Source organism: Rattus rattus, chromosome 7 (assembly GCF_011064425.1).
Source record: "Rattus rattus isolate New Zealand chromosome 7, Rrattus_CSIRO_v1, whole genome shotgun sequence".
Taxonomy (NCBI): domain Eukaryota; kingdom Metazoa; phylum Chordata; class Mammalia; order Rodentia; family Muridae; genus Rattus; species Rattus rattus.
The window spans coordinates 113,703,252-113,717,889 of record NC_046160.1 but is presented as its reverse complement, the minus strand read 5'-3'; the positions used below and the strand labels follow the sequence as shown (position 1 = coordinate 113,717,889).

Here is a 14,638-nt window from a genome sequence, read left to right as displayed (position 1 = left end):
GTATCGGGGAGCATCAATAGGTCCAGTGCGTGGACAAGTCTAGAGACCAGTTAGTTTGCGCGACTTCTCACTCACTGTCCCTAGAGTCTCCAGAAACCTAGGTCCTCAAGCTTAGCTCATTGAACAGGCACAGCCCCAGCCTCTGAGAGCAGGACCCTGAAGCTCCGCCCACAGGCCCTGAAGCCCCGCCTATTCACGCTGGGATTCGTAGTCTTTCTGGCTCGCCCGCCTCACTCTCGGCTTCTATTGGTTTCCTAATACGCCACACTCCGAGGCCGCACCAATCAAGATGCGCAGGTATCCCGGGCTCAGGGATCCGTGTTGCTGCAGATCAATCACAGCGGGGGCGGACTCTAGAGGTGGCTGCTCTGAGTCTGCGCGACGCACGGAATTCCCACGGTTCTGCAGTCACCGCGGCGATCACCCACCCAGGTAATCGGGGACCCCCGGGAGGACCGCGCCCCACGAGAGGTGACTTACCGTTTTTTGGCTAGGCTTGCCATCCCTCGACCCTTTCTGAGCAATATTTCCCTTCTGAACGCTCCCAGCCGGAGACTTGTTTGTGTCGCGAGTGTGCTTTGCTGGAACGGCGGGTTGCCCTGGAGGGCGAAACTGAGGCAGCAGGAGGAGTCGATTTACTGAGGTTTCACAGCCAAGCAGTTCCTGGCAGCCCCGGGCTTGGTTGTTGATGTTTTTAACTTGGAGTATTGCACCCACGGGGAGGGGCGATTCCCGATCTGAACAAAAATACCCCGACAGGAATACCCCGAATATTCCTGAGAAGAGTTAGTGGGTTTCAGGGAGGCTCAAATCCACCTTGAAAGCGAAAGCTAGCCTGTGTGGTCCCTGGCCCTCTAGGGTTAGGATTATTTTGTGTAAGAACTGTGAACACTAAGGACTGGAGGATGGAATGGATGTCACATGCTCCGTTTTACAGATGAAAAATGAGTGGTCAGGATTTGAGTCTGTAGCTACTGGAATATTCTTTACTCTGGGTCTGTAAGCCAAATATTTGTTGGGCTGTAGTAACTTCACCATGTAGCCCAGGTTGGTTTTGAATTCATGACCCTCCTGCCTCAGTTTTCTGAGGGCTGGAATTACAGGACTGGGCCACCATGCCTTGTTCTTTGCTAAGATTTTTGAGACGAATTTACTTTGTTGAGGGTAGAGATAGTCTTTTGTGTACTGAGACAACACCCAATCCTCATTTGGGAGGAACTAGGACTTGGTGTGGAGGGGTGTGGGGTGAAGTTGGAGGGACAGAGATGGGGCGGTGGCTAGCCGAATGGTGGTGGTGATGGAGGAGGAGGAGGAGGAGGAGGAGGAGGAGGTGGTGGTGGTGGTGGAGGAGGGTGTATTACCTGGAGAACAGCAAGGCAGAGTTGTGGACAGTGCTTTGGATCTGGAATCTGTAAGGGATTACAGGTGTGGAGTGAAATGATCCAGGACGATAGTCACATGTATCTCAAATGCCCTTTAGTGGAGTGGGGAATTTAGATGTTGTCCTGAATACCCAGTGAGCTGCCTTTCGTGTAGAATTCTCTTTACCTTACAGGTTTTGTAGGGTAAAAAGTGTTAGAGGAGGTCACACTAAAGACCAGAAGGGCACCACAGTAACCCCCAGGGGAATTACAGCTGTGGTAGAAGATTCTGGACCAGTTAAGGAAGTAGACTACACCATGCCCGGGATGATGCTTATTGATGGGGATGCATCCTTAGACATGCGTGTCAGAAGGCGATGTTGCTGTGTGCACACTGTGTGTGTGTGTGGGGCTTTCACAGGGGCCTGGGTGGTGTAGGGCACTCTCTGTGGAGCTCAAAGGTGAGATCGGAGATGGTACGGTGTGCATGAGAAGAGCGAGGCTGAGCGTTCTCTATTTATAGTAACTGGGAGGACTCTCTGGAGCCACTAGCAAACCAGTGAAGGGTCATGTCCTGCACATAATTATGAGGTTGGCAGCACAGTGGCTTGTCGTCATCAGCACTGGCAGGAGCATATGAGGAAAGCATTGGGTGACTGCATTGTGACAGCTCCAGTGATAGTAAGCCATGGGACATTCTGGCTCTGCTTTTCTAGGTCCACCATTGTGTGTGCGTGACATAGATGTGTTGACCAAGAAAACCCGAACAAACCAAAAAAAAAACCAAACAAAACACATGTTACGTTTCACTGCGTTTAAGTGAAAACACTGCTTCTGGAACTTTCCTGCGACTCTTTTGGGGAAAGGCTCATTGTTGTTCTTGTTATTCTTGCTATCGTTGTTATTATTACTATACTTATTTTTTTGAGGCAGGGTCTCTACATAGTCCTGGCTGTCCTGTAACTATGGAGACCAGGCTCGACTCAACTCACAGAGATAGGCTTGCCTCTGCCTCCTGAGTGCTGGGATTAAAGATGTGCACCACATCAGGTCCCGTTATTATTTATTTTTCAAAGATTTATTTATTTTATGTATGTGAGTTTACCATATGCTGTCTTCAGACACACCAGAAAGGAGCATCGGATCCTGTTACAGATGGTTGTGAGCCACCATGTGGTTGCTGGGAATTGAACTCAGGACCTCTGGAAGAGCAGTCAGTGCTCCTAACCACTGAGCCATCTCTCCAGTCCCCACTGTTGTTTTTGTGAGACAGGCTTTTACTCTGTAGCCCAGACTGACCTTGGATTTGCAGTGACTCTCCCTCCTCAGCCTCCAGAGTGCCGGGAGTTTAGATTGTGCCCAAAACTCTTGGCTCCAACATTAGGACTTTGTTTTTTCTGAATTGTTTTACCATTTGTGTGTGCATGAGCACGTGTGTACGTGTGTGAGTGTGTATGTGTGTGTACACACCTAGTTGTGAGAGCTCCGTGGCCCATGTGTGGAGATGAGGACAGCTAGCTCTAGGCTATCCGGATCTCAGTAGCTCAGCGATTCACCCATTTCCTTCTGCCCGTGGGTGGATGTGCTGAGATGGCAGACGCTGATTCAGGTGAAATCTCTTGGCTTCTGGGAATCAGCGCATCAGACTTTCTAGGCTAGTTCCTTTAACCACTGGATCATCTCCTTGGCCCTCCAGTATTATTTTTTTTTAAATGGCAGAAAGTTGCTTAGTAGACCAAGTTCAAATCTCAGTTTGTGATGAAATTGTCACGAGCATTGAGGATGTCGAAATCTGAATGATTAAATAAGCATGTGATAAGGATCATTGATCCCCTCTCACCCCCAAATCCATAGTCGGATTCTTATGTACCCTTCAGATTTGAGGAGTGTAAAGTTTGATGCTCGCAGATGAAAAGGTAGAAGAGAATGGCATGACTACTTGCCTTAGAACAGTGGTTCTCAACCCGTGGGTCTCAATCCCTTTGGGGGTCGCCTATCAGATATCCTGCCTATCAGATACTTACATTACAATTCATAACGATAGCAAGATTACTGTTATGAAGTAGTAAGAAAATAATTTGATGGTCCGGGATCATCACAACATGAGGGACTGTATCAATGCATTAGGAAGGCCGAGAGCCACGCCTTAGAACAAAGTAGCCACTTGCCAAAGGGTGAGTTTAAAAAACCCAGCGTTCTAGCACCAGAGAGCAGAGAGTCTATGAGTTCAAGGCCAGCCTGGTCTACATAGATTTGCAGGACAGTCGGGGCTAGATAGAGAGACCCTGTCTCAAAAAACCGAAGACCGTCTCCCACCACCATGCAATTCTTGGAAACACCATAGATATTTGTGTATTGTTGCAGTGTTTGTGGCCTTGCTTATTATAGTGGTTAAAAGAACCAGAAACAGCCTACCACTCTGAGAGGAAGAGAGTGTCTATTGGATGTTGGCAGATCTCTTTAAGAGTATCATTAATTGGGAAGACACGCTAACTTAGAATAATGTGTCATGGGTGTCTAAGGATGGGACCGCCAGGCCCACATTCCATCTGTAATGTTTTGTGGGTGTTATGGAGGATGAAGATCTAATATTGTTACAAGGTATTAACAGCTGGTAGTTTAGGTAATCGTGAAGGTGAATGGGACAGAGTGGTTTTGTTTACATCTTTTTGTTTTTTTAAGACAGGGTTTCCCTATGTAACCTTGCCTGTCCTGGAACTTATTCTGTAGATTAGGCAACTCATAGAGATGCCCCTGCCTTTGCCTTCCAAAGGTGTGAGCCCCCACCACTTGGCTCTTCTTTATTTTTTTATTTTTTTAGTTTTTTTTTTTTTTTTCAAGACAGAGTCTCACCCTTTTGCTCTGGCAGTCCTGGAACTCACTATGTAGTCCTGGCTGGTTTTGAACTCTCAGAGCTCAGCCTGCCTGCCTCCTCCAGAGTGCTAGGACTCTGTCCACCACTACACAGGACTTCAATTTCTTGAAGTTAAAAAAAAAAAAAAAAAGATACGGTAACTCCACTTCCAGCCTGGTGACACTGGCCTTTAATCCAGCACTCTGGAGGCAAGCAGGCCAATCTCTGATTTGGAGGCCACCTGGTTTACATTGTGAGTTCCAGGTCAGTTATAGCTGTGGCTACGTTGGCAGGCCTAAAATCAAACAAAATCAAAATCCGACAAGAGCCTAACTTCAAGCCGGGTGTGATAGCACTCACCTTCAGTTCCAGTGCTCAGAACGAGGCTGGGGAATATTTTTTTGGGGGGGGGGATATTTTTGAGTTCTGGCCAGCCAGGGTTTTCTTAAGTCTAACTTCAGAATCAACCTATAGGTAGTAAGGCCTCTTGTAGTCATTTTTGGAAAAAGACCACAGACTGTAATGGAACCAACTCTCAAAACTAATAACCTTGGTTTACAAGGATTCAAATTTGAAATGGGCATCAAAAATACGAGTATTGAGATGCCCGGTCAACCTCCCACTAGACGTCATGTCTGATGACGCCTGAGGCCTCCCTGACAGCTTCGATTCTGCTTGCAGTTTCTGTGATGGTAAAAGATACTTTTTTTTTCTTTTTTTAAAAAAAGGTGACGTTATCACCATATACATCTTAAGAAAGAACATGTGTTAAGAGTTTTGCTTAACTTATTAAACTTATTGGTATTGCAGCTAGTTCAAAGAGTGACCCAGAGTGCAGCCTTGCCTGTAGACTGGAAATTTAGAGTGTGAAATGTGGGTGGGGGTGGATTGGGGGCAAAGGAAAATCTGTGTAGCCACCTGTGATGGTTTGTATATGCTCGGACTAGGGAGTGGCCTTCTTGGAGTAGTTGTGTCACTGTGGGTGTGGGCTTGGACTAGCTGCCTGGAAGCCAGTTTCCTAGAAGCCTTCAGATGAAGATGTAGAACTCTCAGCTCCTCCTGCACCATGCCTGCCTGGACGGTGCCATGCTCCCACCCTGATGATAATGGACTGACCCTGTGAGCCAGCCTCAAGTAAATGCTGCCCTGATAAACCCTGCGTTGGGTTGGTCCAGGTGTCCGTTCACAGCAGTAAAACCATAACTAAGACACCACCCTTTGTTAGAATTCATTTGCATGTCTACATTCATTATTTGCATAACCCCTTCCTTATCCACAGGAAATAGGTAGACAGTAATTTTGATGGAGCCATAATTAGATGGGCCCAGAAAGGTTTCCTAGTCTGTAGTCTAGATCTGGCTCTCGGCCGACCTTGTAGTCTCCTGGTTGAGAGGAATAATAAACTCATCTGGTAAGACATTTTCATTCGAGATAGGATCTACTTACTTTAGTCAGCAGTAAAGCCAAAAGACACGAGACCGAGGCCTTCATTCTGAGGTCCTATTAGAAAGGGAGCGGTGGTCACTGTCGCAGGGGGACCTGTTTTAGATCGAGATTAAGGCTGAGGATACAGCTTAGACATAGAGCATTGCCTAGCACTTGTGAGACCCTGGGCTCGACCCCTAGCACCTCAAACCATGTGGAACACTGTAACTCCAGGACTTGGGAGGTGGAGGCAGGAGGTTCTGGAATTTCTTCTCGAGGAGGGGAGTAGTGGGGAGGGGGATTCAAGATAGGGCTTCTCTGTGTAACCCTGACTGTCCTGGAACTCACTCTGTAGACCAGGATGGCTTGAACTCAGAAGCCCATCGGCCTCTGCCTCTGGAGTGCTGGCTAAGGATCTGGAATGCTAAATCGTTCTTAGCTTACATAGTCAGTTTGAGGCCAGCCTGGGCTACCTGAGACTGTCTCAAAATACAACAGAGTACAATACAGTGAAACAAAACAGAAAGCCAACACAGCAAAAGAAAGTTCGGTTAAGGAAACAGCTCTAGCAGGCCAGCCCCTAGAATCCTCGTGGTTTTGGAGTTGGAACAGGTGGATTGTGAGTTTCGGGCTGGTCTTTGCTCTATAACGAGACCCTGTGTCAACAAAGCTACAAGACGAGGGGACAGTCCAGACCACCTTTTTGTTCCTCACACACTGTCAGCTGTTTACAGGATGCCTTTACTTTAACCTCCAGAGAACAGAGCATGATGAAGACGTGCCCATTTGGAAAGTTCTTCAACGATGTTGTCATTTAACCAGCTAGCTTCTTGGTGCGGCTTGCTGCACCTGACCCAGTGGTAGCTGGCGGTGAGAGGTCACACCTGTGGTGATGGAGTTGTCATACCTGGCTTTGATCTTGACCGAGCCACGTAAGTGGCCCCATGATCTTGCCTCTGTTACTTATATGCTTGTGACAGTTTGGAATGCTCCCTTTGTCCCAGTGTCCCTGGTTGAATTAAGTCCATTTGATGACCATTTTTTTTTTTTTGATGTCGAGTGAAAGTCCTTACTTTGACCTTCTGGCCCAGCCTGTAGCTGAACAGTGACAAGGGGGCAATGGCAAAGGTTAGGACAAACTTTTGGCCATGGGGAAAGTTCATGAGGTTTGTCATGTGACTTTAGTGTGGTTAAAGGTCTACATGATGGGGGCGCAGAAGAGCTCCCGCTAATGCTTTAAAATAGCATGCGAGAGGTCATGGGTGTGCTTGGGGAAAGGCTGAAGATCTACTCTGTGTTTGGGCCCCAAGCTGGAACCGTTGGTGTCTGTGGTCATGGAACCCACCAGGATTTTCCAGGAGCAGTGAAGGTGGTGGTGCATGTGACACGAATAACCCACTCAGCCAGATTCGCATCCTGTCACTGATCTGCAAGTTTCACCCCTTCTCCCAGTCTTGGTTTCCTCCCAGTCTGAAAGGAGCGATGTGTGTTCACAGGGGTCGTCTGTGAGCTCATCAGCTGTGAGGATGAATGAGTAAATGGATCATGGCAGACCTTGGCCTGTCTGCTATCCGTGCCTAGCAGTTCTGTGGCACGTGTATGAGAGGAACGGAAGATAAACCAGATACTGTGAGCGCAGCCAAGGGCTGGGCTTGTATGGCTGCCACAGTGCTGGCTAATCGAGGCGGCTAGACAGGCTGTGTCTGTTTTGCTGCTCATAGTCAGGTTGTACACTATTTCCAGAACAGTCATCTGGGTATCCCGTGGACCGCTGCCAAGGTTCCCTTGGATACCAAATAGGATGCTCGAGTCCATTAAGGGAAATGGCATCGTTTGCATAGAGCCCAGGCTTGCTCCCCCGTAACTTTTAACTCCTCGTTGTATGACTGGAGTACCTAGGACTTTTACAGGTACAAAGTTAGTTGTCAGCCTGTTGTGCCCTGGAGGTGGTGCCAAGAGGAAAAAAAAAGACTTACAAATATAGCTTAGGTGCAACCCACGTGTGCATGCATGTGCGTACACATACCTGTTTGAATGTAGGCGTGTGAGTGCTTCAGGTGGCTATGGAGGTCATGAGGCAACTTCTGGTGTTTATCTTTCCAACTTGATTAAGACAGAGTCTCTGTGGTTTACTGCTTAATAGGCCAGGCTGTCTACTCGTGAGCGTCTACAGAGTTGCCTATTTCTTCCATCTCACTGGAGGAGGGGGTGGAGGGATTACAGATGACCGCTACCACACCCAGCTTTGACATGGGTTCCCTTGATTCAAACTCAGGTCCCCATGTATTTGTGGCAAGAGACTGACTCTGAGCTTCCTCCCCAACCCCTCAAAGTGTTTTTGATCCAAGCTTGGTTAAAAAAAAAAAAAAAAAAAAATCTCTGGATCTGGAAACTTTGGACATCGAAAGCTGTGCCGTTTATTTATTTATTTCCCCCTAAATATGAGGAGGAAGATCACGTGTCACTGCCACCTACGGGATGCATCACTCGGATGTCACTCGAACCAAACTCAGCAGAGACTGATGTGTAAACCAGGAACCAGTTTGTTGCTTTTAATGGGAGATTATTTCAGCTATCTGGGCTGCCCTTGGGACCAGGAGCTCATTCTGTTTCCTAAGGGCAAAGTCAGTAATCTGACCCACAGGCCAAACTTGCTACCTGTTGCTGTTTGTTCGTTTTTAATAACGTTTTATTCAAGTAGCTATAGTCATTCATTTCCGTGTTGTCTGTGGTTGCTTTCATGATACATTGGCAGGGTCGAATGGCTGTGTTGGAGATGGCCTGGCCTGCAAAGTCAAAAGTATTTACTGTTTGGCCTTTATAGGAAAACATGGCTGACTGGATCCTGAGGAAAGCTTTCAGGCAGCTGAAGGAGTGCAGGGTGGAGAAGCCTGCTGGTGGTCATGCTTACTACCTCCTGGTAGGGCCCTTGGAGAGCTCTGGGGACACGTGCTTCTGTTCTTTAGTGTCCTCTTTGCTTGCCCTTTGTCTGAATATGCCTCATGGGGACCCTAATTAGGACTTCAGGACTATGAGGAGCTTCTTGGGTGCCTATTAACAAACCAGCAGGGGGGCTGGGGATTTAGCTCAGTGGTAGAGCGCTTACCTAGGAAGCGCAAGGCCCTGGGTTCGATCCCCAGCTCCGAAAAAAAAGAACCAAAAAAAAAAAAAAAAAAAAAAACAAACCAGCAGGGATTGGGGATTTAGCTCAGTGGTAGAGCGCTTGCCTAGCAAGCTCAAGGCCCTGGGTTCCCCAGCTCGGGGGACGACAAACCAGCAGGTCCTGGCATTGAAACCACCTCAGCAGCTCACTAAACTCATCTGTTATATCTCATACTCCCCCATACTCTGGGGACCGACAGCTGATCTGGAAGCATTTACTGTAGTTAACTCCTGCATGAACCTTGGACCTTGAACAAAAGAAATGGGAATTCAAGCTGGTGTGGTGGTAAGTGCTGTAATCTCGGCACGTGGTATACTAAGGTATGAGGTGGGGAGGGGAAGGGGGAGATGAGGAAGAGGAAGAGGATGAGGAGGAAGAGCAAGAGGATGAGGAGGAAGGAGAAGAGGATGAGGAGGAAGAGGAAGAAGATGAGGAGGAAGAGGAAGAAGATGAGGAAGAGGAAGAGGATGAGGAGGAAGAGGAAGAGGATGAGGAAGAGGAAGAAGATGAGGAAGAGGATGAGGAGGAAGAGGATGAGGAGGAAGAGGAAGAGGATACGGAGGAAGGAGTAGAAAATGAGGAGGAAGGAGGAGGAGGAAGAAGAGGAAGAAGAGGAAGAGGAAGAGGAAGAGGAGGAAGAAATCTTAATTTGCACTGACTGAGGATTTGGTTCTTGAGCTTGAGACATTTGCAGTGGCCAAGCATCACAGTCCCAAAGATGCTGGGTTTAGGGCCAAGTACTGGAGCCATGGGTCTTAGGCCAGCATCTCTGCATCCAACTGTAGTCTGAGACTGGCGGCACCTGAGTACCCAGGAGTGCTTTGGAGATGCAGTCTGTACCCAGGGAGATCCTCGTGTGAACGGATGCATGATGTAGCATCCTCACTGGAGACACCAGTTTGGGTGCGCTGGCTTCTTCCCCTTCTCCCTCACTGAAGGGTTAGGCCAGAGGATGGAGTTCTTCCTCTTAGAGACGACCATCTTAGAGACAGCTGCTGTGTGTTTTCTTGAGGGCAGAAGCTAGGCAGAGCCAGCCATGCCGGCTCCTCCTTGCTGCTGAGTCCTCTGCACCTCTTATCACAGGGTCACAGACCTGGGTGAGTCATTTCAGAACACCAGAGTCAGGACCCAGGGAGAGCTCACGTCACAGTGTATGGTGGCCAGCATATGGCCTTATTACTACCTCGTGTGGTAAGAAGGGTGTTCAAGGTTTGGCATTAGTACGTTTGCTGGCACATGCTTGCAGTCCCAGGTACTCTGGAAGCTGAGGCAGGAAGATTGTTTGCCTGTTGTTGGAGATAAGCCTGGGAAACACATCAAGACATTTGTCTCAAAACAGTATGAAACAAGTTTTGACATTAAAGTAGAGTATAGGCTGGGTACTTCCTTAAGCATAAAGTCTTAAGATGTGGAACTATGGGGCAGAAACTAACAGCCCAAGAATCCAGAAAACACAGAGCTGGTCTTTGGTCAAGGATAAGTCTCCAGAAACAATGGACCTATCACTTCCTTCCTCCCTTTTTTTCTTTTTTTAAGACAAAGTATCATTTATTTATTTTGGGTTTTTGAGACAGGGTTTCTCTGTGTCCCTGGCTGTCCTGGAACTCGCTCTGTAGACCTGGCTTGCCTCTGCTTCCCAGGGGCTGGGATTAAGGGTGTGCACCACCACCGCTCATTGAAATACTTATTTTTATTTTTAGGTATGTATGTGTGTATGTAATGTGCACGCGAGTGTAGGTGCCTGTGGAGCTTGGAGACAGGTCTCCCCCACCCCCTCGATTCCACCTGGATGGAGTTAAGGGCAATTGTGAGCCACCCAATGTGGATGCTGGGAACTGGGCTCAGGTCCTCTCCAAGAGCAGTGCCTCCTCTTAACCTCCCCCCTTTGTAAAGCACATGAAAGTGTTTGCTCCACCGGGAACCCAGACACATGCACTTGTTAAGTGACAAAGACAGGAGTTGAGAGTTTGATTATAGCTTATCCAGGTGGCTCACACTAAGGCTTAAATTGTCATCGCTGTTGGTGACACAGAAACACAGCTCTCACTTCATGGGGACCCAAATATGAATGACTGTGCCCAGGGAGAACAGATACCATGCTGAAGTGGTCGATGTCGTTTTCACTCGGGACAAAAACAAAAAACGTCATAAATCAAAGGATTTGCCTTTGTAGTGGTAGTGGGGACCATAGACGGCAAAGAAGGCATGGCTGTTATAGGGTTCAGATGCTAACTGATGACATTCTTGGCTTTTGGATTGGTCGACTTTAGTAGTCTGCTAAGGGCTGCATTGTAAGGGTTGAATAGTCACAAGGATGTTAGATTAGACACAGGGAAGAACAATGAATGGCTTTCAGGGGGGTAAAAATATCTCAAGGTCTTTGGCTCTAGTCTGCAACATTTTAACTCCATAATCTTGAAGCCCAATCTTCCGGCTTTGTAGAATCTTTAACTCATGCCCCTTCCCCCTCCTTCCCCCTTTTCTCTCTCTCTCTCTCTCCATTGCCCCTTTCCCGATCTCCTTCCCTCCTCCTCTCCCTGTGCCCCTTCTTGGAAACTTGAGTTCACACTCTTGCTCATGTACTGAATATACTTTAAAAGTAACATTGAAGGGGTTGGGGATTTAGCTCAGTGGTAGAGTGCTTGCCTAGCAAGTGCAAGGCCCTGGGTTCAGTCCTCAGCTCCGGAAAAAAAAAAAAGTAACATTGAAGCTGGTGAGATAGCTCAATGGGCAGAGATGCCTGCCGCCAAGCCAGTCAACCAGAGTTTAACCCCTGGGGTCCACAGAGTGGAAGGAGAGAACCAACTCCCTAAAATTGCCCTCTGCATGGCAGTAATTACCCCCACCTGCCATGAATAACTTTAAAAAGTGTAATTACGGGCTGGAGAGATAGATGGCTCTGTGGATAAGAGTACTGTCTGCTCTTCCAGAGGTTCTGATGTTCAATTCCCAGCAACCCACATGGCGGCTCACCACCATCTGAAACAGTATCAGATGCCCTCTTTTGCATGTAGGAATATATATATATAGACAGAGCACTCATACATAAATAAATAACTGTAAATACATTTTACAGTAATAGGTATTTATTATAACGAAAAGGGGGTAGTTTAGGAGAGTCCCCTGTTCTGCCCACTACCCAACAAAAATACTCCTGTTAAATTTATACGTCTGCTTTGTGCATTTTTCCATGTGCGTTCTTGGGCAAACAGTTCAGGGACTGGTGGGTGTCGTCTGCATTTTGAGTTGTGGTAGGAACTTGAAAAGCTGGTCTAAGTGCCTTCTGGGTATTGGTTGGTAGTGGGCGCTGCTGGCTCCTGAAGGTTTACGAGGTAAGGACAGGGCTGTCCTCCCCCACAGTGACCAAAGGTCCTAGTTTTTTTTTTTTTTTTTACTTTTTATCTTAGCTGTTACCCTCAGCACATTCCTCTGGGCCGAGCAGCCAGTCCTCCTGACTCCAGGTGACGACGTGATGTTATCTCCGGAAGTTCCTGACCCTTTTAAATTGGCTGTGTTTTCCTTTTCAGTCTTCTGAAGCGGACACTGTGGGTGCAGAATGGCCTGGAAAGTGGCTGTGCTTCTCAGCCTAGTGCTGGGTGCTGGTGCCGCTCACATCGGTGTGGATGACCCTGAGGACGGCGGCAAGCACTGGGTGGTGATTGTGGCGGGCTCCAATGGCTGGTATAATTACCGACACCAGGTAAGAAACCTAAGCGCTCTTGTCACTGGCTTTGTGTCTACGAAAATGGCGTGGCCATTTTGGAAGATGGTTTTGCTTCAGTGGGATTTCCTCACCTTCCTACAATGGTGGCCTTTAGAACCAGGACTTATTCCCCTTTTGGGTCTGCACTGGATCTGAAGTGGTCGTGCATCACTTGCCTGCCTGTCACAACTCAAAACTCAAAATGCATTTAGACATCACCGCATATCTCAGGCGCAAGATTACCAGGTGAGAGCCCTTGGGCTAACACCTTCATGTTATAGAAAAGGCACCAAGGGCTAGAGAGAGGGGGTGATTGGACTGAGGCCGTTTGGTGAGAGGCAAGCAGGGCTGAAGCTCTGGGGAATGCACTTCTGGCCCCTCTGCCCTCCACACCTTGGTCCCTTTACACCACCTCATCCCTCCTGTATCCTGCAAATCAGCTTGTGGAAGTGAGAGAGAAAGGCACAGGTAACAGAAAGGCTTCCTGCTAGGAGGAAAGGGTGGCCTTGGGGAAGCTGGCAGTGGTGGGTGGGGATGGGGTTGGTGAAACAGCAAACCCTGCAATCCAAAGAGCCCCACCCCAAGGTGTGGTGTGTAAAATCTCGCACCGGTATCAGCCTTACTCACATTGTCCAGTATGTAGATGGGCACGAGATTTGGCCACGGAAAGGAAGGAGTAGTTACGTGTGTTTCAATGTGGTCAAACCGTAAACACATGCTAAGTAAAAGAAGCCACTCAACAAAGACCAAACATTTAATCAATCCGCTAAATGGCACTTCAGACTAGGAAAATCTACAGGGAAGTGGGGGCCTGAGCAGAGGAGAGTCTGAGGAGTTGACTGCTCACAGGATTAGATCCTGTTGCAGGGAGCGAGAATGTTCTAGAATTAGAAAGTGGCCGTGGTCGTGTGGCGCGCTGTATCTAAAAGGCTGACTTACATGTGAACGGTAACACAGTCATTTAAAAAGTAGAGTTAGCCAGGCGTGGCGGCACACTCTTTCAGTCCTATCACTTGGAGGCAGAGGCAGGCAGGTCTCTGAGTTTGAAGCCAGTCTGGTCTACGGGACAGAGCTAGTTAAAAGGTTGATTTTTTTTTCATGCCAGGTACCTAGATTATCACAGGATCATGTTACAGGCTCTCCCCAAGGCATTTAGATCCTTTAATCCTCACCACTGTGGCACTGGACCTGTTCCTAATCCTTCTTTAACCACCAGCACTTGGATGGAGATCTGGGGAGGCCAGTAGTCCACCCGGGGCAGTGGAGTTGTAAGCGGCACAAGGAGGGGGTGGGGTGGGATCCAGACCCAGCCAGCTGGCTTGAGAGCCACCCAGTCCAGTAAGAGCTGCATGAGTCATGGAAAAATTTCTAGCAGCCACATTTGAAAAAGCTTAGAATGGGTAGGAGGGACTTCGGGGATAGGCTATTCAGTTAAATGCCTGCTGTGCACGCGGATCTGAGTTCAGCTCCTAGAAAAACAGCAAGGAGGACTGTTGCGTGTTGTAATCCCAGTTCTGTATAAGGAGGTAGAAACAGCTGCGTCCCTCGACTCACTGGCCAGCCAGCCTAGTCTGCCTGATAAACTCCAGGCCAAAAATGGAGTACTGGGGGCCAGGCCGGGGAGGTAGGTCAGTGGTTAATAGCATTTGCTGTTCTTCTGGAGGTTCTGGGTTTGGGTCTCAGCTGCCATATCAGGGAGCTCATAGCCTCCTGTAACTCTAGTTCCAGGGGATCTGATGCCTGCTCTGGACTTGGCAAACTGCACATACAAGTGCATATATGCATGGAGACATACATATATACACACATAAAATAAATAAAGTGAATAGCACCTGTCTTAGTCTCAGTTCCCTTGCTGTGGAGAGACACGATCAAAGAGGCTCTTAGAAAAGAAAGCATTTAATTGGGGACTTATATATAATGTTTGTGTATAATTTTAGAGGGTCAGTCGATTATCGTGTCAGGCAGGGTGGTCTGGGTGCAGCAGGTGGAGAGATGCTGGGCCTGGTGTAAGCTGGGCCTGGTGTGGTTTCAGGTTTTTGAAACCTGAAAGCCCACCCCTAGTGACTCAACTACGTCCTCCAAGAAGGCCATACCTCCTAATCTATCCAAGTAGGTCACCAAGTGGGCAC

The 14,638-nt window shown here is 48.1% G+C and overlaps 1 protein-coding gene across 3 annotated transcripts in view; it reads left to right on the top strand.

The window, feature by feature from the left end:
* Positions 1–309: 309 nt before the first annotated feature.
* Positions 310–14,638, top strand: part of Lgmn (legumain) — a 38,161-nt gene continuing 23,832 nt past the window's right edge. For 2 of the 3 annotated variants that reach the window (XM_032908274.1, XM_032908271.1), the window contains exons 1-2: positions 310–432; positions 12,331–12,503. In XM_032908274.1, coding sequence (XP_032764165.1) covers positions 12,360–12,503 — 144 coding nt within the window. In that variant the 5' untranslated portion in view covers positions 310–432; positions 12,331–12,359. Of the gene's footprint in view, positions 472–12,330; positions 12,504–14,638 lie in introns of all 3 variants that reach the window. The other variant, XM_032908272.1, reaches the window with a different exon arrangement.